This window comes from Diospyros lotus, chromosome 9, assembly GCF_014633365.1.
Source record: "Diospyros lotus cultivar Yz01 chromosome 9, ASM1463336v1, whole genome shotgun sequence".
Taxonomy (NCBI): Eukaryota; Viridiplantae; Streptophyta; class Magnoliopsida; order Ericales; family Ebenaceae; genus Diospyros; species Diospyros lotus.
In genome coordinates this window covers 9,740,573-9,768,332 of record NC_068346.1, presented here as the reverse complement: position 1 = coordinate 9,768,332, position 27,760 = coordinate 9,740,573, and the positions used below count along the sequence as shown (strand labels likewise).

The following is a 27,760-nucleotide window of genomic DNA, read 5'->3' as shown; positions in this document are numbered from 1 at the left end:
CCCCTACCCCTCACTCAAGTCTTGGTGCAGTAGACTCACTTGCACCTGGATAACCCGACATGGGAATACCTACTGCAACTGATGAAGCAATTTCCGCAAGCTACTCAACTACTGACCTTCCTTGGGGATAAGAAAGGCTTCAAGAGAAAGGGATTGTCACGACTTTGAGGGTATTTTTGTAATAGAGACTATAGATGAATAAGCAGTTGTACTAAGCGGATATCACTTTAGCCACTTGTACCTATTCAGTTATGCTATAACAACCGAGGGTAATAGCCTATAAAAAGGCCATGATGGAGGACGAGAATCATCAATGAACAGATCGATTATTTCCCTCTAATTTCTTTCCCTCCTTCTCTCTCTCTCTAATTCTCCCTCTTCTTTCAAATTCTCCCTCCACTTTCCTTTCTGTTCTATAATTCCATAATTGGCCAAGCCTCAAATCCAAGGCATGAAGCATATGCAGGCAGTGAGGAAGATACTATGCTATCTAAAAGCAACACCAGGTAAAGGTATTTTGTTTAGAATAGGTATTGAGTTGGAAATTAAGGGCTACATAAATGCAAATTATGCAAGACTCCTCATTGATAGAAGGTCCACAATTGGGTATTATGTGTTTCTAGGTGGGAATCTTGTGTCTTGGAAAAGTAAGAAGCAAAGCATTGTGGCCAGGTCTAATGCTGAAGTGGAATTCAGGGCTATGAGCCTTGGTCTATGTGAGTTATTATGGCTAAGGATTGTTCTAGGGGATTTGAAGATCTCTATTAAAGGTCCAATCAAGTTATTTTGTGATAATCAATCAGCCATTAGTATTGCTCATAATCCTATTTAGCATGACAGAATAAAACATATAGAAATAGACCGACATTTTATAAAGGAAAAGTTGGATGCACGTTTGATCCATATTCCTTATGTTCCATCTGAAGAGCAAGTGGTTGATGTTCTAACAAAAGGGCTGGCTGCTAGACGGTTTGAAGACTTGATATGCAAGTTAGAAATGATAGATATTTATTCACCAGCTTGAGGGGGAGTGTTGATTCTCGTGAGATTACCAAAATGAAGAAGAAGGAAAGGTTGGCTTATCATTCGGTAGGGAAATTGGATGTTGTTTTGATCTTGTGTTTTTTGGGAATTTCTAAATCTAGATTAGGATATTTTCTTAATTCCAACTTAGGAAACTTTCCTAGAATTGTGTATAGGTAATCTTCCCTTATTTCATGTGTTGCAATCTTTCCTATGTTGTATAATCCTTATCTCTATAAGAGGACATGTATGTGTACATACGAAGTAATGAAGATTTTATTCAGTTGTCACAGGATCATTGATTCAGGGGTTACTAATCATATGACCCGTTACTCCAAAAAAATTCTCTCCTATACACCTTGTCTGAGTAATAGAAAGATAACCATTGCTGATGGCATAGTAACAACCATAGTTAACCAAGGAGATGTGCTTATCAATGATTCGCTCACTCTTAAAAATGTGCTTCATGTGCCTAGATTGTTTGCTAACCTTATATAAATCTAGAAACTCACTACAAACTCTAACTATAGTATGATTTTTTACCCTTCTCACTGTGAGTTTCAGGAACAAGGCAAGAAGAAGATGATTGGGCATGCTAGAGAGAGACCTGGTCTTTACTATCTCGAAACATCTCAGGGGTAGGTCAAGACAGCTAAACCCTCACCATTATCATTTTTGTCAGACTCTTCCAAGACCAAAAAAATTTGGCTTTTTACCACTTCCATTTTGGCCATCCATCCTTTCATGTTATTAAAATAATGTTTCTTTTATTGTTCAAAGGATTAGATGTTGATACTTTTCATTGTGATGTTTGTTAACTGGCAAAACATAAGCGAGCTTCTTTCCTAGTCACCAATAAAAGAACTTCTTTCCCATTTACTCTCATTCATAGTGACATATAGGGTCCCTCACCTATTCCCAATATTACTAAGGCTAGATGGTTTGTTTTTTTTTATCAATGATTGCACTCGTGTAACTTGGATTTTCCTCATGAAAAGTAAAGCTAAAGTGAGTGTCATTTTTCCAATTTTTTATAATATGGTTAAGACTCAATTTGGAGTTAACATTAAGAGATTTCATTCTGACAATGCAAGGGACTACTCTAATCTTTCTCCCTATTTTCAAGAGAGTGATATAATTCATGAATCCTCTTGTGTCTCCACACCTCAAAAAAATGGAGTGGTAGAACGCAAGAGTGGTCACCTTCTTGCCATCAGCAAATCACTCTTATTTCAAGCCAAAGTCCCAAAATAGTATTGGGGAGAAGCAATGTTGACTGCTAGTCATCTCCTAAATAGGTTACACTCTAAAAATCTTAATTCCCAAAGTCCCATGCAACTTCTCTTGAAGTGTTTTCTCTATTTCAACATTTCTAATGGTTTTATTCCAAGGGTGTTTGGCTGTTTAGCCTTTGTCATGTACATTCTCACCTTAGGAGGGAACTTGATCCACAGGCTGTGAAATGTGTCTTTGTTGGGTATTCATAAACTCAAAAGGGATATAAATGTTATTATCCTCCCATAATTTTTTTTTTTTTTGTGTTGGCTGATGTTACATTTGTTGAAAAAGAGCCATACTTTAATCATCCTTATCTTCAGGGGGAGACATCATTCTTAGAGGATAAGGACCAGGGTGATAAGGATGTTTTCTTCCTTGATTTTCCGATCTTCTTAAATCAAAATCCTCAACCTAGGACAAACAGTCCAATCTCAGCTTCCCAACCTAAATCAACCAGTCTAAAGAATGAAGAAATGAAGGGAAAACCAGCTCAACTCTTTACCGGACCCTGCAGGTCTACTCAAGGAGAAAGGCAGTCACTCAATCTATGTCAGTTCAACCATCGAATTATGTCCCTGGTCTTGATCCTAAAAGTATTGAGGTAACTACTTCTTCCTTCCCTCAGAATGAAACACAAGTGACTCTGATTTTCCCCTCGTTGTTTGAAAAGGAACTGGAGCATGTACTAAGCATCCTCTACACTTATTCTTGTCCTACAAAAACTTGCCCAAGAACCACCAAGCCCTGCTTACCAACATAAATGCAATTCCCATACCTAAAATTGTTTGCAAGGCATTAGGTGATGAGAATTGAATAGATGCTATGAAAGTAGAAATGGAGGCTCTTGAGAAAAACAAAACCTGGGATTTGGTGAGGCTACCTAGAGGAAAGAAACCAGTGGGGGTGTGAATGGGTATTCATAGTGAAGCATAAATCAAATGGCTCATTAGAAAGATATAAAGCAAGATTAGTGGCCAAGGGTTATACTCAAACATATGGTATAGATTACCTTTGAGACATTTGCTCTAGTTACAAAAATGAATACTATAAGGGTGTTACTATCATTAATGGCTAACCTTGATTGGAAATTATAGCTGTTGATGCCAAAAATGCCTTCTTACATGGTGATCTTAAAAAAGAGAATTATATGAAGGTGCCACCCGAATTTAGTCCAAGTTCAAATGGAGACATAGTGTGTAGATTAGAGAAAGCATTATATAGCCTAAAGCAATCTCCTAGAGCATGGTTTGGAAGGTTTTCCAAAGCAATGTTGTGTATCGGATACAAACAAAACCAAGGAGATCATACTCTATTTATGCACTCGATTTCAGGAAAAATAGCTGTGTTGTTAGTCTATGTGGATGACATCATAATAACAAGGAATGACTTGGGGGGAATGGAAAATTTGAAGAAGTGTTTGGTAAAGGAATTTGAAGCTAAAGAACTAGGTAAATTGAAGTACTTTCGGATATTGAGGTTGCACATTCTTAGCAAAATATTTTTATATCTCAACAAAAATACATTTTAGATCTATTGATAGATATAGGCAAACTAGGGTGTTGGGCTGCCGACACACCTATTGAACTTAATCATCAACTTGGTGATCCTCTAGAAGACAAGGTAGTAGATAAAAGTTCCTACAAAAGGTTAGTTGGAGGCTTATTTATTTGTCATATATCAGGCCAGACATAGCATATGTTGTTAGTGTTGTAAGCCAACTTATACGCAATCCTAAAGAAGTATATCTTAGAACAGTACACAGAATTGTACAATATTTAAAGGGCGCACTGGGCAGAGGAATCCTATTCAAAAGGAGGCAAGAATGACACTTGAAGCCTATGCTGATGCAAACTATGCTGGGTCAATAATTGATAGAAGAACTACATCTAGGTGAACTACATCTAGGTACTATATATTCCTAGGAGGAAATCTTGTAACTTGGAGGAATAAGAAGCAGAATGTTGTGGCAAGGTCCAATCTAGAGGCTAAATTTAGATCGATGACTCTTGGAATTTGTGAGTTATGGTTAAAAATAATTTTGGACGATCTAAAAATTAAAAGGAAAGATCCAATGAGTCTCTACTATGATAGCAAGTCAGCCATTAATATTGCACACAATCTAGTGCAATATGACCAAACTAAGCATGTGGAAGTTGACAGACATTTTATAAAAGAAAAGCTGGACAGTGATTTGATTTGTACTCTGTTTGTATCTACTGGACAACAACTTACAGATATACTTTCAAAGGGACTGCCTAGTATTGTGTTTCAGAGAATAACTAGCAAGCTTGGAATGGAAGACATCCATTCTCCAGCTTGAGGGGGAGTGTCAAGAGAGAATGGTTTTGAAGATTTCTAGATTTTTGAATATTTATATTCCTAATATAGTGGTTTAGATATTTTCTTCATCTCTTATCTTCTTACCTTCTTATCTCTTTATCCCCTTGTTTTAGGAAGTCAAAGACTGGTGGCCAGTTCCTATTTTAGGGGAAGTTAGTGGAGAAGTCAGCTTCCTATTTTTAGGGAAACAGATTTCCCATTCCTCTCCAATAAAGTGACACACCAGTTTTTCAGTTTTTACCTAATTTGTGTCGGGTTATGAAAGCTTCTAGTTAAAAAATAGAAGGATTGGAAAACAAGTGTAAGGAAGGTTTGCTATTCAGAGAGAATGTTACCATTGAGCAACAAAAACAATTTAAACATCCTTAACTATTCATAAATAAGTGGGAGTATCTTATCAAGTACTGGGGCACCAACAAAACAAAGGTAAGCTTGCATGATTCAATCACTAGATAGCTTTTGATTTTAACTCTCTTGATTGTGAATTCAGTTTAACTAACTTAAAACTATTACCTTTTAGACACGCAGTGCAGGGAATAAAACATGTTTCAATCCTTTAAAAACTGTTGAACTTCAATTTGATAGGAAGAGTAAGTCATTTCAATCTAATATGAGAGGTAAATTTCAATCCTTTATTCCTTATCTACATTCTCTTGGTGTTCAAATTTGATTTTCTTTTCCACAAGCACATCAACAAAATGGAATTCCTAAAGGAAACATCGCCATATCATGGAAACAGGACTTACTCTATTAGCTCATGCCAAATCACCTTGACATTTTTTGTTTGAGGCTTTTAACACAACAACTTTTCTTGCGAATCATCTTCCTTCTTTAGAGTTTTCAATTTTTAAGTCCTTAATGAGAAGTTATTCTGTAAATCTCCTGATTATTCTTTTCTAAAAATTTTTGGATGTTCTTGTCTTCCTTCTCTTCAAGCTCATATTTCTAAATGTGTCTTTCTTGGATATAATCACATGCACAAAGGCTATAAATTTCCACATTCCACTGGCAAGATATATTTCTAAACATGTTCAGTTTGATGAACTTAAGTTTCCTTATCAAGACTTGTCTCCTTCTTCTATCTCTTCTTCTTATCTTGTTCTTGTTTTGCACCTTCGATTGCGTGTACTATTCCTCTGTAATCTTTAATTGACAATGTTAGTTCCTCTTTGCCTGCCTTGTCTCCTCTTGCTTCTTTTCCTTCCATGACTCATTCACCTAAATCTACTCTACCTGTTTCTTTCTCTTCTTCACCTACATCTCCTTCACCCTTTGATATTCTTCCATCACTTTCTCCTTTTATGTTCCTTCAACTTAACCATCTAATGAAAACTAGAGCCAAGTGTTAACTGCTGAACTTTGGATGGCTGATTTTCTTACAAATCACGAACGAGGGATGGTGGGGACAGAGGACAAGTGACTTTTGTCATCTGGGGTAAGCCATGAAGAAAGATGCACAAGGATAAAGCCAAGAGGGACAATGCTCACACACTTATCCAAATGGCATAATAATGGCACACATGAATTGCAGTTGGGGTGGATGACAACTAGTTAGGCCATGTTATGGCCATGATGGGACCACACCAAGCCGCAAAGGGTGCACAAAGGCAGGCTGCTAGACTCAATTGGGTAAGATGGCTAGGTGACAGACACAAAGCTTAATGTGGGACCCTAGAGGTTACTAAGAAGAGCCTAGAAGGTTCTAGAGGATTCTAGGGGTTCCTAGAAGACTTTGGACTGGATGACTAGGTGATGATGTGGCGTCTACATGGCAAGACTTCTCCAGCATGTTCTAGAATGTTCCAAGCCATTCAAGGTGGTTCTCTCATATTCTAGATAGTCCTTTTGTCTTCTATGTTGTAGATTATTCTATAAGAATATAGTAGAAAAATGCATTAATGATGAAAGGTCCTAGAATGTAAGTGGAGCCTATATATACCTCAACCTTTCTCATCTTGTAACAAGCACCTTTCCTAGTAAAATCAAAGTTTCGCTCTCTAGAAATGCTTCTCTTTCTAAAAGGTAGTTAGCTTGTGGGGACTAAGGCTTGGGAAAGATTGACCTAGCACCACGAGGGTCAACGTTGGTTGCTAAGTGCCGCACATCGAGGCCCAAGATATTTGGGGGCGTGACACAAGTCTGACATTTTTTAAAACAAAAGTATATAGTACTCAACATAGTTTACCATCTTTTCCCATTACTCCTGACCATTTTGCTTACTAGCCCACCTCATTTCTTGAAGCTCTCATTGATCCTGAATGGCTTTTACTATGATTGAGAAGTTCGAAGCTTTAAAAAAGAACAATACTTGGACTCTAGCTCTTTTTTTTCAGGAATGAATATTGTGGGTTGCAAATGGGTGTTTAGGATTAAGTATAAAACTAGATGGATCAGATCTCGAGTACAAAGCCAGACCAATAGCAAAGGGTTTCCATCAAACTTGTAGTTAAGGCTACTACAATTCAAGTTATTTTCACTCTAGTTGTTACTTGTAGTTGTCAAATTCAACAAATTGACGTTAATAATGTCTTTCTTAATGAAGATTTACATTAAGTTGTTTATATAAAGCAACCCATGTGTTTTCCTGACAACCAGTTTCCCTTCCATGTGTGTAAACTAAACAAGGCACTCTATGGTTTGAAAAAAAAAAAAACTCCTCGAGTTTGGTTTCATAAGCTTAAATCAGCTCTTCTTCATTGGGGTTTCAAACCTTGTGTCTTAGATTCTTCACTTTTCATCAAACATACAAGTCATCAAGTTCTCTATCTTTTGGTTTATATGGATGATATTCTCATCAAGTTCAAATTTAGCCTCAATTCAGTCATTGATCTCAGATCTTAGTTCTTGTTTTGCATTAAAAGCCCTTGGCTCAAATTATTACTTGTTGGGTTTTGAGGCCTATTAAAGATCTTTTGGTTAAGACAAGGATGCAAGATTGTAAACCCTGCTTATCTGGATTGGTGTTTAGACCAGTTACTTATCTCAATTTAAAAATGTACACAGATGCAGATTATGCAAGTTGCTTGGATTATAGGAGATCAACCAATGGTTTTTTGTCTCTTTCTTAGAGGTAATCTAATAACTTCAAGCTCCAAGAAACAATCAGTGGCATCAAGATCAAGTGTTGAAGCAGGGTACTAAGCGCTTGTTAATGGAACATAAAAAATTCTATGGTTTTAGTCTTTATTCATTGAGTTGGGTTTTCCTTTGCCAAGTTGTCCTATAATCTGGTGTGATAACCTTTTGCTAAGCTTTTATCTGAAAATCCTGTTTATCATGCTTGCTCCAAACATCTTGAGGTTGATGTTCACTTTCTTCATGAGAAGATTGCCAACAAACAAATTGAAGTGAGATTTGTTCCTATAGAGTTTTAACTTGCAGATTTCCTAACCAAGGCTCTTACTTTGTCTCAATTTACATTTTTGTATTCCAAACTCAACAAAGTTTCTTAGTTTGCTTACAGTGCAACTCAACAAAGTTGGTTAGTTTGGTAATCTAGTTAGGGTTACTGATATAAAAGCATTCTACCAATAATTTTTGAAATTCATTATATTATTACATTCTTGAGAAAATTTCTCTGGTTTCTTCTTCATCTTCCTTTCTCTCTGTTACTTCTTATTTCCTTTTCTACTTGTTCAATTTCCATTTTCTCACAATGTTGCTATTGATTTAGAGGGTTCTATAACATATTGAAGATTTCATACATTTCTCTCCAGCAAGGTATGCTCCAGATCTGGTATCCCTCTTCATATCGATCACTCTTCGTAAAAACACCCCTTTCTCGAGTAGATCAATCCCCTCAAGGAAAAAACCCTTATTTGTTCGGTCTTTATGCATCCTTCTTATTGCATTTGTTAATGTTCTTGTTGCCACTCTGTTTTCTCACTCTATTTAGTTTCCTGAAATGCAGTTAAGATGTTTGACAAAATGACTAATCAGAGGATGTATGTTAGGTTCTACAGCTTGTTCATTGTTGTTGTTTTTCTTTCTACTCTATTGTCTCAATCCATGTAGAATACACTTAAGATGTTCAACAAAATATTATTGAATAGAGTATTCGGGTGAGATTCTATTGCTTGTTGGAGGTGATAGTATTTGAAAATGGGTAGTGACAATTTAAGGTGCCCAATTATGTAAAAACAAATATATTCCTCTCTTAATGATTTTAAGTCCAATTGTGTTATAATAAGATGTCAATTTGCATATTGTTGTTAAAGAAGTTGAGAAACATTGCCTTCAAGTAGCAGCAGCAGCTGGAGTCCCCAAAACAATTGATAATGATATTATTGCAAGTCATATGAACTATATCTTATCTCTTTGTCAATGTTGTATCCTTTTTCTTCCTGTCTATGTGGTTGTGGCGCATTTGCAAATCTGAGGCTGAGCTACTATACCTTGACATGACTTAAGGCAACTGAAAGATACATTTAGGACCTTAAGGTACAACAAGTCTTTATCAAGCATGTAATAACATCGTTGAACCTTTTTTGGACAACAAGAAGAATATACGCGGTTAGTTTGCGTCTAATGAAGGGATTATGCATGCTCTTTAACAGTAGGTTTTCCTGTAGTTAGAACCTCTCTCTCTCTCTCTGGTAGGGATGTAATTATGATCTGCTTCATATACATCTCGATTAAGATAAATATTGTTTATGATTTGGGTTAGCATTACAAATATATAAGGAGTTAGGTTTATTGCTTCAAACACTTTCTCATCCCTCTACATTGAAGACTTGATGGAGAACATTTTTGTTAACTTTGGGGACGGGGAAGACGATCCCGCCATTGACAAAGTTGTCCGACAACATGCAAACTTTCTTAAATAATGCATACTGATCTTGCGCCCCCCTCGAGTTCATTGATATGTAGAGGAACTTGCCATTGCTCATTGTCACTCTTATTTCTTCTCTCTTCGCGTTCGAAACAATGAGAGTGTATATCCATGCAGTGAGAGTCTGACTCTCAATGATTTTTGTCTTCCCTGTTGGCTCAATTTCGACCACACAGAAGTTGTTTAGATCATCTACTTACCGACTGGCACGGCATTGCCGACGGTCGATGAAGCCTTGCCTTTCCACTTTCCAAAAACCGAACAATGACATCTTTGAGTGGTTTCAATTCAACAGTGAGCATCAATTGTTCTTGGCCTTTTATAAGTTGGTTAATTTTGATCTTGGCACGGTCTTTTATTCATGATAATGATTCTTGTCACACAGGCATGCATGGAATTAAGTCTATTGTGGCATGCGAATCATTAGAAACACATTTAAGATGGATGTAACTTAATTTGGATGTCTTGGTTTGGATATTTTTCTTAATTTTATAGTTTTCCATATATGTTAGCTACTTTCCTGTTTATATACATAGCTTAGTTTTGTTTGTATCACATTACTTTTGTTTACGTATGTTAGTTTTGTTTTTATAGCATTAACTTTTTTTAACCAGTAATAGTAAAATAAAAACCTCATTATGATAAGTTATTTTGTTTATAAAGTAATATTATTGAATTATATTGATGATAGATAAAGAAGGTTAGATATTTATGTGATTATTAATTTGCCAAATGTTCACACGCCACATGATACTCGAGATGTAAACACTATATCACTAAGATTTGTCTCTGAAGAACAATTAGTTTAAGAGAAGGGATAAATTAAGCTCCTCTTAAAATAAAAAAAACTTGTTGAAATAAAATTAAAATAAAAAATGCAACACTCAAAATGTATAGTGATTTGGTTTTACAATTACCTACATTTACTACCTTAACTTCTCATTAATGAGAATTTTTCAATCACTTACTATTTAGCTGTTATTAAGTTTAACTATAACTTTTTACAGATGTAGTTTGAACCTTTACAATGTACTTTTTATGGTTTAACTACCTAAATTTTGCAACTTAAACAAGTTAGAAGATAATACAGGTGAACACTAGAAGAAACTAGTACGGTTTAACACTTAACTAAAAAAAGATTTCTCATAAGAAATCGGATATTTAAATGATATATCAAATACAAAATCACTCCCTCTCTCTCTTATAATAATAAAGATGTGGCTTTGAATGCTTTGGCTCGAGACTTTTTGTTCAAGATTTGTAGATTAGCATTCTACTTTGTCTTGAGTCTCTTTTGCTTTATATTGTTTCTCTCTTCAATGTTGTTGAGTTGTTGTCCAATGAGTAAAAGCCTAAACTATTTCTGCAGTAAACATTTTTTTTTTTCTTGCAATGTAATGGTTAATTATTAAATTTGAACTCAAATTTCATACAACTAGCATGAAAGAATAATCAGATTGTAATAAATGAAATTTAGATTGTCTAAAAATTGAAGACTATGCGCATTTAATACTGTTTGCAATGGCTATAATTTTGAATTTTAATACAGCATTAGTTGAGTAAAAATGGTGTTATTTGAGTGTGACACAGTTCAAGTAATCTTAAGAGTTAGTTGATTAAGTTTAGACGTTACTCGACTATTGAATAATCTTACTCGATTACAAATATTTGTTACTTGATTAAAATATGATATTATGTGATTAAAAGCATATCTTAATCAATTAACATTTCAACTACTTGTAGATTGAAATTGTTACTTGATTACCACTTTTGATACTCAATTAAGGTATAACATTATTTGATTATAAATTTTTCTTAATTGATTAATAATTTGAATACAAATATTAGCATTTTGTTCAATAATTCTCACTCAACTACAAATATTTATTACTCGACTAAAAAATGATATTACTTGATTAAAAAAATATTTTAATCTATTAACATTCTAACCACTTATAAATTTGAAATTATTACTCTATTAACCACATTGATACTTGATTAAGGTATAGCATTACTCAATTACAAATTTCTCTTACTCGCTAAAATATTTAGTTAATCAATTAAATGCAAAGTTAATTAATCTTCATAGTTCAAGCATATAGATTTGACATTTTGTTCATGAATTATTACTAGATTAAAATATTTAGTTACTTGACTAAAGTATATATAATTCGATTAAAACATTTTCTTAGTTGATTAAGAATACAAGTACAGAGACTTGTTTTATCTCAAATTTATTACTCGATTAAAAAATAGTTAGTTGACTAAAAAATCAATTAGTTGATTAACTTTTTAGTTACTTGATTAAGATTATACCATCACTTATTTGAGTAGTAATTGATTAAACTTTGAAGTTTTCTACTCTTACTCAATTAAAAGGATAATTAATCGAGTATAACATTAGTTATTCAACTAAAATATTTTCTTACTTGATTAGAAGAATATTAGTTGATTAATTTTCAAATCCTAGCATATCTTCCTTGATTACAAATATGCAATTACTTGAGTAATATTTAAAAATTAGTTACAACTAAATTTCTCAAGCATGCGTACTCACGATTGACAATGAGATTTGCTCGAGATAAAAGCATGTTAATCAATTAATAAATACTATTACTCGATTAACAACTTACTTTCACTTAAGAGCATATGTTTTGAATTAAGTATTAAAATCAAGCATTCATCAACAGTCTCCATAAAAGATATCACCTCAAATGGTATCGATTGAGCTAGGTAATGATCATCAAATGTTTTCCCTAAAGATACAACTAGGATTGAGCGCCACAACCCTATATAATTGCTAAGGATGGATGATCCTCCAACAAGATAAGGGTTTCTATGAAATAAAAAAGTGATATTTTCACGTGATATGATGAGATTGGCAAATTAGAGGAGTTGCACTCCTCAAATATGAAAGAGTAAAATCATAATAAAATGGCATGAGATCTTTAACATTTGAATACTTTCCCTACCTAGCATAATTTGAGGCTCTAGCCTTATGCTAATAGGCATTAGATAGCCCTTCCTAGGATGATTTGAGGTAGTTTTTCTTTCTTTTGTAGGGATACAACAGAAGAACATTCAATTTTTCATCCTAATTAGCAGCCAAACATTCCCTCATTGGTCCAAATTACAAATTTCTTGAGCGTGCATGATTGTGCATCATCGATCAAGTGATGTTGGCTATGAAAAAGAAATAAAACTTGGATTGATGGTTTGAGACAAAAGCAAACAACACTATCTTTAGGGAAGCATGTCACTAGCCCTTTCCCTAAACCCTAATGCAAAATTGTTTATCCTAAGCCCAACACCAGAAATGAGCCTCCAGTTGGCGATATCTCACAAGGATGGTGACGGTTAAATAGAAGAAATATATTGTGCCATACAAGCCCTAGTTGCCCCTTCATACCAATACTAATGAAGGTGGCCCCTAAGGCAATCAAAACAATGCCTTTTAGCAAGGGAATGAGCTACTACAACTTCTTGAAAGGCTAGGAGGCAATGCGTTGAAAAGGAACCATCAAAGCTCACATAAGAAATGCCCCTTAGCTTTGCCCAATAGGTAGAAAACACTTTTATTGTGCAATGGACCTACAAGACAACCCCCCTCAATAGTTGAGACTAGGAAAGAACTTGATGATGAAATAGTAAGGTGTAATGGACCTACAAGACAACCCCTCAATAGTTGAGACTAGGAAAGAACTTGATGGAGTAGTGACGTTGGTTGCCTTAGTAGACAAGAGGAAAAAAGCTTTAGAATAAGGCATAGATGGTCCTAGTGAATAGATGGCAAGATGTCATGCCAACGAGGTCCAAACCTTGGTATCTTTCAAGGGATTATCAACACTGATACCATCATATGGAATAAAGCTTGTTATAACTTATGGTTCTCTAAACCTCGATGACCTTAAGGTTGAGAGAGAGAGAGAGAGAGAGAGAGAGAGTTTAGTAAAATAGTCATTTGATTCAATTTTCTCTTCTTTTTTTTTCTTTTTGTACATAAGAAATACAAAGGAAAACTAAATACTAGCAAGGGAGATCTTTATTACTTTGAAAAACAAAGGGGTCAGGGTACCATTATTTATGATTTGGGCTAGGGTAATGAATGCATGCATGTGAAATATGTATGTGTACATAATGATGTTGAATCCTCGCCTCCCATGTTTGCATTACAAATATATAATGAGCTCGTTTTATTGCAAATTAACACTTTCTCATCGCTCTGCATGTGCCTGTCAACGTTGTTAATTTTTGGGGATGGTGACAATGATCACACCGCCAACTACCTTTACTTGCTTCTCGTTTATCCTCAAATCACCATCTGGTAACATGCAAACTCTCTTGGATGTCGATTGGCTCACTGATATGTAGAGGAACTTGCCGTTATTGCTTATTGTCACGCTCACTTCATCTCTCTTCACATTTGGAGCAGTTAGAGTGTATATCCATGCAGTAGGACTTTGACTCTCGACGATTTTCCCTATTGGCTCAAATGATTCGACTTGATAGAAGTTGTCAAGATCCACATCAGTCGACACAGTGTTGTTGGTGCTCGATGAAGCCTTAGCCTTGCCTTTTAACTTGCAGAAGTCAAAGAATGACATGTTGAAGTAGTGGTTTCTTTTCTTGACGACAGGAGAAGCCGCAACCACTTAGAGTGATTACTAATGGTTTCAATTTGATAACGAGTGTGGATTCTTCTCCTTCTTGGCCTTCTATTATAAGTTGGTTAATTTCGATCTTGGCATGGTATTTTGCTTTAACTTAGTACTTAATTTCATCATGACATGGAATTAAGTCGATTTCCACATGCATATCATTGAAATTCATTTAAAATGGCCATGAGTATATCTTTATATGTATTTCTTTGGCTTTGATATATTTCTTAATTTATCTACTCTTGGCATGCCGTTGGCTAGTCTCCTATTTAATCTGTCATGCATAGGTTAATTTTGTTTATATAGCATTATCTTTTGCCTAGTGATCATAGAAAAATAAAAATCTCATTACAATAAATTATTTTTACTAGGTCTGACCCGTAGATATAATTTCACTTTAAAAAGTAAAAGTTTCTTTAAGAATGCAATATTATAATTAATACTATTTGAAATAGCCATCGATGAAGATGGGTGGCCGGCCCACTTGAGATTAAGTGGCTCATAAAGTCAAAAATAGCAATGTAACTACTGTCATATTTTTTATGCACAAATTAAATTCAATATGAATATTATTTTTTATGAACTTGGATCAACTTTGGTACAACTTCTTTACTTGTATTTTATATGACCCGGCATCATTTTAATGTCTGTACAATAAAGTACATAGTGTTAAGTGAGGACTCGTCCAATTAGGCATTAGCAGAGCTCTTTGCCTTGTTGTGGAAGCCCAAAGAAGCCAACCCAGAGGTGAAGCAAATCCAGCACAGTAGGAACAAACCCGCACTTCTCCGGATCGGGCATCAGGGCACGAAGCAGCCCACTCTGGACATTGCTTGCCCAAGGTATGACAGGTCCCTGGAGAGTCTAGGTGGCCTTCGACTCGACGCATCCCAAACCTGGGCATCCAAAACTCAAGTAGCTCTTCTAAAATTGGAGAATTTGAGAACAACTTGGGTGGTTGTTTCGGATGAGAACTCAAACGTTGCTCTGTTTCGATTTGACTCTGGCTTTAATGGGGATTGAATAGAGAGATGTGTCAGAAGTCGCGGTAGGACTTACTGTGTCTGAAAATGAAATTGTAGATGTTATAGGTGAGGCCAGAAAAGAAACCAAAAGAGGAAAAAGTATCAGCTTTTGAAGTGGTTGATAAAGAGTACTTAAAAGCTACAATTTTGCAGTATCTTTCTTTGGATCAAATGGTGAAATCCATCACTCTAGCTAAACTCCCTCCCTCTAGCAGCTTAGTCCTAAAATTTTTACAGAGGGAGGGGTTAAATTACGGATCCCAGCGACAGGATTCGAATACCGATCTTGCACCAGCTATATAGCAATTAAATCTAGGATTTTTTGAAATCAACGCGTGTACAGTCTCAATCATTAGGCTATGCCCATCAAAACAGCAATATGTTTCTTTCTTGTGAGCCAACAAGATCTAGGCGGCTAATAATGTACGCTGATTTGCTTCTTCATAGTTTTGGCCTTTTTTTTTTCACTCCTTTTTGTGTAGTATTAGTCTTAGGAATGGCCTTCCAGTGCAAGTTATACATATTTAATAAGAACATAATTGCCTTTTGAAGTTTAAATAATGGCTTCAACCAAAAATATGAAGACATCAAAACCATGAAGAAATCCGATAGAAGAGAGTTTTTATTCTTTTTCATTGTCATATTTGAGTTTTTCCTCTAGTCTTTGCTTCATTAAGTTCGACCACTTTATTATTTCTTTTCTTTCTCATGTGCCTATAAAATGGAGTTGCATTGTAGTTTGAACATGTTTCTATTACAAAATCTTTAGATTAATTAATTTCAAATATAATTATCTTATACAACCCTTGAGAATGGCATAATTGATTTGCACGCATCGACCAAAATACCTCTTTTTTTATAAATTATTTTTCACTCACTCTCCTCGTTTTGTCTCTAACATAGAGAATATATGTACAACCAAAATTATTTACATACCCGAACATCACAACTAAAATTGAAAAAAATATAAAAATGGATCTATATTATGGTTTTATATTTACATTCCTCATAACATAGAGAATATATGTATAAATATTAAAAGAAATCTTCAATTAGTTTCCCTCTTTTTGAAACCATAAAATCATTCACTTTCCTAAGCATTAATTTGGCTTTAGACTCTAGTATTAATAGTTGTGCTGTCAACTCCTAGTTACTCACCAAACTAATAATGTAGACTGCAAAAAATATACTCATACTACAAAAAAAAAAAAAAAAAAAAAAATCAGGTTTAGAGACATACAAAATCCGTCTCTAAATCCATAAAATTCACTAGAGATAGAATTAAAGATGGATTTCAGTCCGTCTCGAATCGGCTTGTCGCTAAATATTTTGTTCCGTCGCTATTAGAGATGGAGAAAATTCCATCTCTAATTTTTCTCATCTAAAAAAAATATTTTATCTCTAATTTGGTTGTATAACCAATCTCAAAATCGATCAAATTTTACATTTAGAGAATTGTAACACCCCGTCTCGCCAGGCGTGTCATTATAAGGGTATTCCCGAGATTTCTTTTTTTTTTTTCCTCCAAGCTCAACATGCCGATGTGTCAGAACAATCTTCTCATGTAGATACAAACCCCGAGAACCCCAGCCTTGCCCGTTTAACTACCAAGATCAATAATATTAAACTAAACGAGACATAATATAACGCAGTGGATACATTAATATCAAAACACCGTAGTTCTTACATTGCATTTCCTTAGCAAAATACGCAATACAGATCAAATGATAACATTGCTAATATACAATTGTTCATTTACAACCTGAAGTACATATTAAAGCCTCCAAATGTTACAACGACTATCAAACTAAGCACCATTGGCCCTTAACTAGCCACGTCCTTGCCCTCGCAACAGTCCCTGGCTGGAACATTAAACGTTCCAGGGGCATAGCCCAGGTTAGATGATAAAACATCTAAGTGACGGCATGAAACAATTTATACAATGCATGAAAGACACACGGGCATGGCATACGAAGACAACAATATGCAAGACACGTCTAGCTTGAGAAATCACCCTGGCATACTCAACCTCCCGTGGAAAACACCATTCCACACACCGTTGGGGTTGAGTTTGCCACGACATACTTAATCCCTCGAATGCCCCACTGTGACACCCGTTCACCTGGTTTAACATTAATCCCTCGAGTGCACCGTCGTGACACCCGTTCACCTAGTTTAACATTATTCCCTCAAGTGGCCCAGTGTGACACCCGTTCACCTGGATTAACATTGTCCCAATCTCAAGTAGACCCCATCCCGTCCCATACGGACACAACACCAACACGAAGATCAATACCCCAATGATATGAAAATCACACGCCATGCACTGATTCTTTTATAAGTAAAAACAGTTGATGCAATATATCACATGTTCAATATGCAAATGATGCCACAAATACATAAGTAAAACGCCTTTGCAGAACAACCCAAGTTCCGGAGGGTAAAATCGCTCACTAGAACTGGTCTCAATTGCGTGTAACCTAAGTTTGGGAGGGTAACACCGCCCACCTGAACCCACTACACATCTTCCAACATATTTTCAAGATAAGGTAAAGATAGGATCATACCACTCACCTTAAATGAAACTCAAATGCCTCAAATCTTGTGCTGAACCTCAACTTTTGTGCAACTCCTCAAGTTTTTTGACCAAACCACCTTCTTACACGCCCTCACGCGCTATCCAAGTGCTCTGCGCGTGTGATGCTTCGCATATGCTTAAAAAGCCCTCTATCTACTAAACCCGAAACTCTCTTATCTGGCACGAACTTCTCACAATTTCGAATGAGAAACCTTTGGTTATGAACCCCTATTTATAGGTTTTGGAAACTTAGCCACCAAGAAACATATATTCTGCAATCATTTCAAATATTTCAAAATCTTTTACAATCATTCCAAATCTTCTAAAGATCTTCTGCAATCATTGTAAATCTTCTAAGATTTTCTATAATCATTTCAAATCTTCTAATATCTTTTACAATCATTCCAAAATCTTCTAATATCTTTTGCAATTATTGTAAATCTTCAAAGATATTATATAATCATTACCAAATCTTCTAAGATATTCTGCAATCATTCCAAATCTTTTAAGATTTTATATAATCATTACAATATCTTCTAAGATATTTTACAATCATTCTAAATCTTCTAAGATTTTATATAATCATTGTTATCCAAATCAAATCTTATTCAAATCATATCCAACAAAATTTTATCCAATTAAATCTTATCCAAATCTTATCTTATCCAATCAAATCTTATCCTTAAAGTCATCATGAGCCTTCATCTTATCTCTAACGTTATTATAAGGCTTCATCTTATCTCTAATATCATCATGAAACTTCATCTTTACTACTAAAGTCATTTACGAGGCTTTTCCTGAATTTTCCAAATGCCCCTAGTAAAAAGGTTTCAATAATTACACTTTGACCCGAACTTTTGGGTAATTGCACTTTAACCCTTTTCAACATGGTCCCCGGACTAATTTTTAATTACATTTTAGTCCCTAAAAAATAGACTAATTACACTAATGCCCTTAATTTTTAGATAAATTACACTTTTACCCCAACCTCAAAAATTATGATTTTGCCCCTGCCTCAAAAACTGAACTTCTCTTTAAAGACCTTTATAATCCTTTGAAATATCCTAAAACATTCTCTTTAAAATTCCGAAAAAATATCGTTTCGATCTCCCTCTGTCAATTTCGAAAAACTGCACTTAGGCCCGAATCTTCGTTTTGGCTACAAACCCTTTTGTTTCTTCCAAAAACTACTGAAGGGTTACTCTATATGTCAAATATGAATTTCCTCGGGGTTCCATTGACTTCTCGGATGCCTCGTACGATAGTTCGGTATTTTAGCCTAAATCACAATTGCCTTTTTAGCTGTACCGGGAGCCGTTCCTAATCCAACTTCTTTTGATGCCTAAAATCATAACTCGTATTACTTGTCGATACTATACCATTTTCCTTGGCTATCTAGGGTCCATGGTACTCCCTCTGACTAATTCGATCGTCCAAAGTTGCGTTAGTGTATCCTATAGTCTTATTTTTCCACAAAGTCCATTTATGCCCTTCACTAAATACTGTTTATATCCTCAAATCATTCCTGGGTATTACAAGAGACCATCTCTAACGTTAGAGATGGATTTTAAAAAATATCGATCGTAGGCCATCATTGATGCCGAATTTCGATGATAGGAACCAATCATCAAAATTGCCTTGATCTAGAGACCAATATATCCAAAAACCAAAACGATCCAACAATCGAATCTTAATAGATTTGAAAATTAATGTTTTAGAAAAATGATGCATGTTTCTAGACAAGCATTATCGGTCACTGTCCATGGTCGAATTTGACGATCGGCACAGATCATCAAAATGGCATTGGTTTGGTGACTAACATACCCAAAAATTAAATTGATCTTGGATTTTAATAGATTTAAAAATGATTTTTTTGAAAAAAAATTACATGTTTTTGGAAGGACATTGCTAGTCACTGTCCATGGTAGATTTCGACGATCAGAACCAATCATCAGAATTGTCTTGGTCTGATGACCAACATACCCAAAAATAAAAACGATCCAACAATTTGATCTCACTAGATCTGAAAATTAAAATCAATGAACATTAGTTTCTTACCTTAAATTGGAGAAATTTCAGTTGTCAACGTCTGCAACGACAGTCAGTGGTTGAAGAAGAAATGAAGAGAAGGTGAGCTGATGGACAATGGTTGCTGGCCAAGGAAGAAAAAGAGAAGGAAACACAAGGGAGAAGAAGAGGAATAGACAAAGTCAAATAAGAGAAGAATAAAGATGAGAGAATAATGATGGGCATATATATATATATATACATATACAGGGAGAGAGAGATAGGAGAAAAATTTCGTCTCTAATTTTTGTCTTTGTTTAAATTAGAGAAATTAGATTTTTGAAATAATAACCTGAGACAAAAAAAAATTTGTCTTTGAAATCACACATGGAATTTTTCCATCTTTGACAAAAATTAGAGATAGAATTTTTTTTTTTTCAATAGATAAAAATTTTCGTCTTTAATTTTGTTTATGATATTAGACAAAATTTAGAGACAAAAATTTTTTCGTCTCTAATTCTAAAAAACTTCAAAGACGGAAATTTTTTTCATCTCTAAACAATTAGAGATAAAAAATTTCATTTCTAATTTGAAAAATATTTAGAAACGAAATTTTTGTCACTAATTCCGTCTTTGATTTAGAGATGAAAAAAGTCATCTCTAAAACAAATTTCAGATCCATCTCTATTAGAGAGGAAATTTATTTTTGTCTCTAAATTCTATCTATAAAAATGATTTTTTTTTATAGTGTCATAATTTAAGCCATCGTTTTATATGAAAGTTTGGATTTTATGATATTAATACATCAAGTTACTAAGTGACTCAAAACAGAGGAGTAGAAAATAAATAGACACCGTTAATTTATAAAAACCTCCCTAAGTATTAGTTTGATTTTGGATTCTAATATTAACAATTGTGCTACTAATTTTAAGTTACTCACCAAAATAATAATTTAGAGTGCAAAAGCAAACTCATAATTCATGGGATAGATACAAATATTTGTTAGTGATTCATTTGAAATGATCATAAAATTTAATACATTTGAATTGAATAAATAGAAATGTATCTGCATTAATTTTAAAGGCTAGTTGGGTACATATAAAATTAGAGAATAATTCTTAACAATTTTTTAAATTTGTCACTTGCCAACTCTTGAAGCCTAATAAAAAATAAATTTTAACAATTTTTTAAGGTTGCTACTAGACAAAACTCTTTGAAACCTAATTAAGTATTACCTCCTAATAAGTAGATTAAATATGTAAAATTACATTAAATTTTGACAAAATAAAGTAGATTTGAGCCAATATTCTTTTTGTTCTGTTAAATGTGCCATGTGATGATATTATGATATAGGCATTACATAAAATATAGATTACAGTTAATTATACAAAAAAATATTTAAATACTATTTATTGAAGAGGAGCAAGACGAGGTGAGATGAGGCAGACAAGGTAGACAAACCCCATTCTCCTTTCCCGATAAAATCATTTGTGGATTATTTAACCCCTACCTGGACCCTAATTATTGGTCATTCACTCCTCTTGAGTGGAGGTTGCCTATTGGGGAGCTTTGGTGACATCCAGTTAAAATTGATATCTTTGACCAAAAGTAATATAAATAACTTATGATGTAGGTAAGTTGATAGTTTTCTTTTCCCTCCCTTTTTTTTATTCGAAGTTAGTGGGTCTTTGGCTACGGGGGGCATGGTTTTTAGAATCTTGTGATCAGTTTGTTTAGCAAAATAAAAGCTATATATTTTACCATGAAAAAATTATATAATTATAAGCAAAAATGATACTGCAGTCGGGTGAATCTGCTTATATATTCTTCAGTTGGGATTAGGTATAAAATTATAAGTTTCTCTCTATTCATACTAGCTTTTATTATATAGTTTGGCCCACCATCGTCTCATTGTTGTGCAATTATATAAGGATTAGTATAAGAGTTTTAAGGAATAATTGCATTGTAAAGACAGGAAACTTCCTAGGTAGGAGGCTGAAGTAGACATATGCATAGTGAGGGTTTTATTTATATATATTGGGTGGTTGAGTAGGAAGCAAATTAGAATACGCTTTATGAGGAAGGGGCGGTGGGACATTGGCCTTTTAAGTTGTTTTTTCCTTCATGTAATGTCTTTGCCTTCACTCAATGAATGACAGGTGTTTATAGATTCCATATATTCCCAACTTTCTGTCCCCCTTTTTCTCTGTCATTTTCTTCACCTCCAAGCACCCCCCCCCTAACTAGTTTGCTCCCTTCTTTATGCCATTGGGTTATTGTAAATTATGTATACTAAGTATACAAAGATCAAAGTGTGAATTTGACCCAAAAAGGTTTGAGCGGTATGGTCCAAGGGGATAGATTATCTCTTTTTTTTAGTAATGTTCTTATTTAAAATGTTGAAAACAACACATCAATAGAATGATGTGGTAGCTAGCAATATTAATTTTGTGATTATAAAATATTAACATATGATAATTAACGAACTATATCACCATGAATAAAAGGTCTTGTAAAATATTTATGTATCTGTATATCATCATATTCCATAAACAGCATCTCCTTTCTCTCTTTCTTAACAATGAGGGAGGATAAAAATCTCAAACGGTACCAGAAAGTGAAAAAGAAGTAGAAAGTAGAGTTTGGAAAGAGGACAAGATTTATTAATTAATTGGGAGATTATTAATTGGAAATGGTTGGAATGGGACCACGGACTTTCTGATGTGCAAGGGAAGGAAAACTCCAAGATGGTGCTCATCTCTCACTTGAATTAAAAGCTAAGGTCATTTCATTGGGTTAAATTACAGTATTTTGGTTTTAAAAGCTGTAACTTTGATAATTAATAAATTATTGTTTCAAAAACCATGAACAAAATTATTTGTTGTTACCTGAATATATGTGTCCCTTGTGGGTCTAATATTGTTTATTAGGGTGTTACAAGCAAAGAGAAAGAGAGAGAACAAAGGTCCATTAAAGTATTACACTGTACTTATATATTTTTGCTGGCATAATTTCTATCTTTTTCACATATCTCCTTCAATCACCAGAAGGGATATAGAAATTCTCAATATTTCAAAACATCTCTTATTTAAAGATATTTAGGTCTTCGGTCAACCATCTTTTTGATATTAATTAATTATTAGCTAGGATGGATAAAGCGTGAGTAAGAAAAATTTAAACTTAAATCAATCATAATTAAATTAAGAATTTTAATCCAGAATTCACGCAGAATCAAATCAAGTCAACCCAATTAAATTTAGGTTAGATCAAGTTTATATTGGCCAGGTTCACAGATTAATTATATATATGCTATTGCTAAGGCAAACCATTAATTAGTTAATTAGTCCTCAATAATTAATGTTTCCCCTCTTCCAATTAAAATAGCTAGTAAATGGAGAAGACGCATGGGTAGGTCGTCGATTGGAAGGTCCAGTCTTTTGAAAAAAATTGTGCAATTCTTACGCCAAAATTGAATGAATTCGCCCCTAGTCTAGCTTGATTAGGAAGCCCACATGCACGTGATCATGCCATAGATATTAATATTGAAATTTGACCAAATCATTCAACTATATATATATATATATATATGCACAAATACAACTCTTACATAAAATATAATATATTTATTTTATTTTTATATTTAAAATATTCTTTTATTAATGGACGACGACGACGATGTGTCTTAAAAATAAAAATAAAAAAAGAAAAATTTCCCAACACAATGATGCTAATCATAATTTTTTTTTATTTTGATATATTAAAAATAAAAGATCCATTATAACAACTTAATTGTTATACTCATAAATATATCACTATCGATCATTGTAATGATTTTTATTTTCATTTACATAAATTTGGCCAATGCATGAGGGTGGGTTGATGAGTTGTTCGGAATAGGGTTTGGATATGATATAATAAAATGAAGGCTTTATCATCTTCGCATGGCTGTGATTCCATTCTAGCTACTTACGTGGGCGACTGAGACTCTCATCATCGTACAATAATGCACATCTTCTACATCGCCATATGACGACGACTATATATATATATATATATATGCACATGCACTGCACTTTCAAAAATATCAACTTCCACAATGTGCAACATAATGCCCCCTTTCAATGCAATTGCAATACCTCACCCAATTAATTAATTATTTTTTTGATACGTAAAAAATGTTGTATGCACTAAAGGACATAGAAATTAAGATTCGACTTTATAATCCCATAAATATTACTATGAGGGCTATGAATTATTATTATTTAAAAAAAAAAAGAAATTTAAGTGGACAAATTCATTGAAAATGATTTAATGGGTAAGATTCCTAACAACCAAGACTGTTAAGAATGTCTTAATCATATCATTTGGGTGAAGAATTTTGCATCAGAGTTCGTGAAAGAAGAACAATTTTTATTTTTTTTTAAGTATGATTTAATGCTTAATGAAGTGGGACCCGGCCATGCCATGGATCATCCACGTGCAATGTTGATGTATCGTATGGACGAAGGCAACATAATGAAAGACACTTCTTAAATCATACCACAATCACTCCAATTAGCGTCTTAAAAAACCCCTATTAGCTTAACATATAACCTTCACTTTAATGTCTTCCCCACCTTCCATGCACCCTTGACCTAAGCCAATAACGTAACTCCAACGCTCTCCATCATTTTCATCCTCCTCCTCCTCCTCCTCTTCTTCTTCTTCTTCTTCACCAGTTTATCTCTCCATCCAAAACCAGATCCAGAGATCATCAGATCTTCACAAAAATGGCAGCTGAATTTATAGCCCCTTTGAAGATGCTTCTGTTTGTGTACGTGATCGCAGTCATCGTCGCTCCTACCAGCGGTTTCGTTCCCCGGAAGCTCGATGACGTCACGCCACCGGACTCCGGCGTCAAGTGCTCCGGCTGCTCTCCTTGCAACAAGCCATGTACCCAATATCCTCCCCCGCCGCCGCCGGTGCTTCCGCCGCCGCCGCCCAAGAAGCCGCCTAGCCAGAACTGTCCTCCGCCACCGTCGCCGCCGTCGGCATATCTTTACATAACAGGTCCGCCGGGGAATCTGTACCCAATCGACCAGTATTATTCAGGCATCGGACGGAGCTCCGCTGGTGGGGTGGTGGTTTTGATTGGATGGGGACTGGTTGGCCTGCTGGCTTTCTGGTAGAGATCATCAAAGTTTAATTTCCAGGAATTGGAAATAAAGGAGCTTTTTTGGTGAGAAAATACTGAGCTTTCACATTCCAAGGCGAGAAAATTTCTTGCCTGGAGGAAAATTCAATCCCAAGGGATATTGGATTGGCCGATGGTACTAAGTTTGATCTTAATTCTCCATTATTATTACTTCTATAATTTCGACAACTACGTACGTACGTACATTTTATCTTTTTTCCTTTTCTCTATGTAATAATCTCTTGGCTTAGAATAATTTGTATTTGACAACATCGATCTTAATGCAATTAAAATTTACCATCTTTTTGTTTGTTTTTTTGTTTTTATTCTTATAAAACAACAAATTAATCTCATACAATATTCTGTTTACAATAATAATAATAATAATAATACTATTCATTCAAACCTAATTAATTTTACTTTTGCTCAAGATTGTCGGTTTTAATGGTTCGCTAACATTATTCAAGCAATGAGACAATTAAAATATATCTATCTACATGATGGTTCTCAATTAATTTTATGATAAGGTCAAACATATATAAATGGATGATTTGATCCCAAGACAATACATATATACATATATACCCCATAATTAAAAATGATTATATAAGGATTGAATGAATAATACCCATAAGCAATTAATTATTAATTAGTTTTGTATGATAGGAGTATATATTAATTGATGATCCATTTTGAATTAACAAGATTAAAAGATAAGATCTTAACGTGGGATGAAAGCAACATGTTATCCACCAACTAGCATATTAATTCTCCACCGCAATATATATATAACAATTAATAATAATCAAATTAACAAGCCTTTAGGCCTTTTCGGCCCCGGCCCACCATTTATTATTTGTTCATGAGTCTTACCCACAAAGTTAATATTATTCAGTTGAAATCAAATTTTTAAATCTAATTAATTGGTTTGAATTTTATTAAATTTAGTCCCGTTCAGTTTTACCATACAAAAAAAAAAAAAAAAAAAACAGTATTTTAGTTCAATTTTAACACTAACACGATTAAATCAATTTTTGTACAATTTTGATTTAGTTTGATTTTGTTATTATTATTATATATATAGGTTTACTTAATTGAGTTTAATAACGAAATCACTTGACTTGAGTCAACTAACCAAACACTCCTTTCTATTTTCCCCTTTTACACAATAAATTGAGTCTAATTAATTCAAGCTAGATTTTAGTTCAACCACCCACTCATATACTTAGTCTCTATCAAAATAACTATCTTGTTTGTTTTTTTTAAAGTAAAAGTGAATGCGTTAATTGCCAAAAAAAAAAATGAAAGATGAATGTTATTGGTGTTATTAATACTATTATCTAACAAATCATACAATAATATAAATATACTAAAAACAGAAGGTTCTATTCTCTGGAAGAAGCGATTAGATCATCTGACAGTAGCCCTTTGCCAGTAACTGGTGGGGATGAGAATCAACTTCGGTTCTACCAAGCTCTGGGCCCACTTCATTGTCTGCTTCTTCCACCCACCCACCCACCCACCATGGGTTTGTTAGCTCACCAAGAATTAAAACTTCTTGTAGCAATTTTTTGGTAAAAGAATTATTTCCAGAGTTACATATTACTGACACTGACAGGATAAAGTGATAGATTAGATTAGATTAGATTAATGTTATCAGTCGTAGAATCCGTTTGATAGAGTTGCGGGTCTTGCTTTCAATTAATATAATACCTTAACAACCAATCAAATACCATTTTTTGCTTCCAAAATGATCAGAGCAAATGTATTCGACTTTACTCTCTTAAACCCATGAGATCAAACTCTCTTTGGCCCAGCTATTCAGTGGCTTGTTCTCTGTGTCAACATCCAGACAGCCAAAATAATAGAAAGCTCTGTATGATGGTGCAGGAAATCCATCAATAATTTATAAAGTTGATCCGGTGAATCATTGGATACAAATGGTTTAATTGCTTGTTGGAAGCCTGCAAAAATGGGTTGAAAGACTGCGTGGGACTGTCCTTGCAAGGGAAAGAATTACAGATGCTCCATCCGGGAGAATTTGGTGTCCTTGTAATGGTGAAGGGTATCTTAGTTGAACGGGATCGAGATAAAAGGGTTTGAGAAGGTGTACATATTCTTGTTGATTTTAATTTCAGAATTCTCATTTAATGAATACTTCATTAAAAATTTTATTTATTTATTTATATATATATAGCTCTACCTGTTTTATTTTATTTCTGTATTCTTTGGGCCTGCAAATTGACAATCCAAAGGTTGTAAAAATATAAAGCCGGAAGAATATAAAAATAAAAGGGGTGGGTTTAGTTGAATGGCTTTAACTATTGGTAGTTGTACCTACTACTACGTACAACTACTGTGTGTCCAACTGAGTCTAAGTGCTTGATAAAGCCTACACACAATATTTATATTAAATTTGGAAAACGGCCCTTCACTGATTACAGTTCTGTATTCTCTCCTCGAGTACAAGATTTTTTTTTTGTTTTTTTCTTTTTGTATGGTGAAGAAGATTAGATATTTTTATATTATGTAATTTTATTTGATATTTTGCAGATGATTGTAATTTTATTAATTATCAAAAAGAACATTAAATTTTAATTGTCTGTTGAAGTTTAGATCACACTTTATAGTGTTATTCTAATAAGTAATAATCAGGTTTAAGAAATATTTTTGCAAAATCCAAACATTTAAGTTCGTTAGGTTATTGTCTGACACAAAGACAAATGACAATCCATTCTTAAAACAGAACAAATTGAGTTGATAATGTGACAATTCATGTTCTATAATTAAAATTGAATTTGGGTACCCTCTTAGCTTTCTAAAGTAAAATAAGAGCATCAGTGCTTT

At 34.1% G+C, this 27,760-nt stretch overlaps 2 protein-coding genes across 26 annotated transcripts in view; both read left to right on the top strand.

The window, feature by feature from the left end:
- Positions 1 to 14,185, top strand: part of LOC127809757 (uncharacterized) — a 34,576-nt gene extending 20,391 nt beyond the window's left edge. For 2 of the 25 annotated variants that reach the window (XR_008025228.1, XR_008025227.1), the window contains exons 2-4: positions 1,588 to 1,661; positions 2,622 to 2,902; positions 7,645 to 10,128. Coding sequence is in view for 5 of the 25 variants with exons in the window: in XM_052348797.1 (XP_052204757.1) it covers positions 2,622 to 2,902; positions 8,315 to 8,361; positions 8,552 to 8,655 (432 nt within the window). In the remaining 20 variants the exon portion in view is untranslated. Of the gene's footprint in view, positions 1 to 1,587; positions 1,662 to 2,621; positions 2,903 to 7,644; positions 10,967 to 13,843 lie in introns of those variants that run through there. The other 23 variants (XM_052348799.1, XM_052348798.1, XR_008025241.1 and 20 more) reach the window with 19 other exon arrangements.
- A 10,117-nt stretch (positions 14,186 to 24,302) lies between these two features.
- On the top strand, positions 24,303 to 25,213 carry LOC127809413 (probable pathogenesis-related protein ARB_02861). Its single transcript, XM_052348173.1, has one exon. It carries the CDS (start codon positions 24,510 to 24,512, stop codon positions 24,906 to 24,908), a length of 399 nt encoding a protein of 132 aa, XP_052204133.1. The 5' UTR covers positions 24,303 to 24,509; the 3' UTR covers positions 24,909 to 25,213.
- Positions 25,214 to 27,760: the final 2,547 nt, after the last annotated feature.

Coding starts and splice junctions, on each gene's coding strand:
- LOC127809413 (XM_052348173.1), top strand. CDS start 24,510: ATGGCAGCTGAATTTATAGCCCCTTTGAAGATGCTTCTGTTTGTGTAC.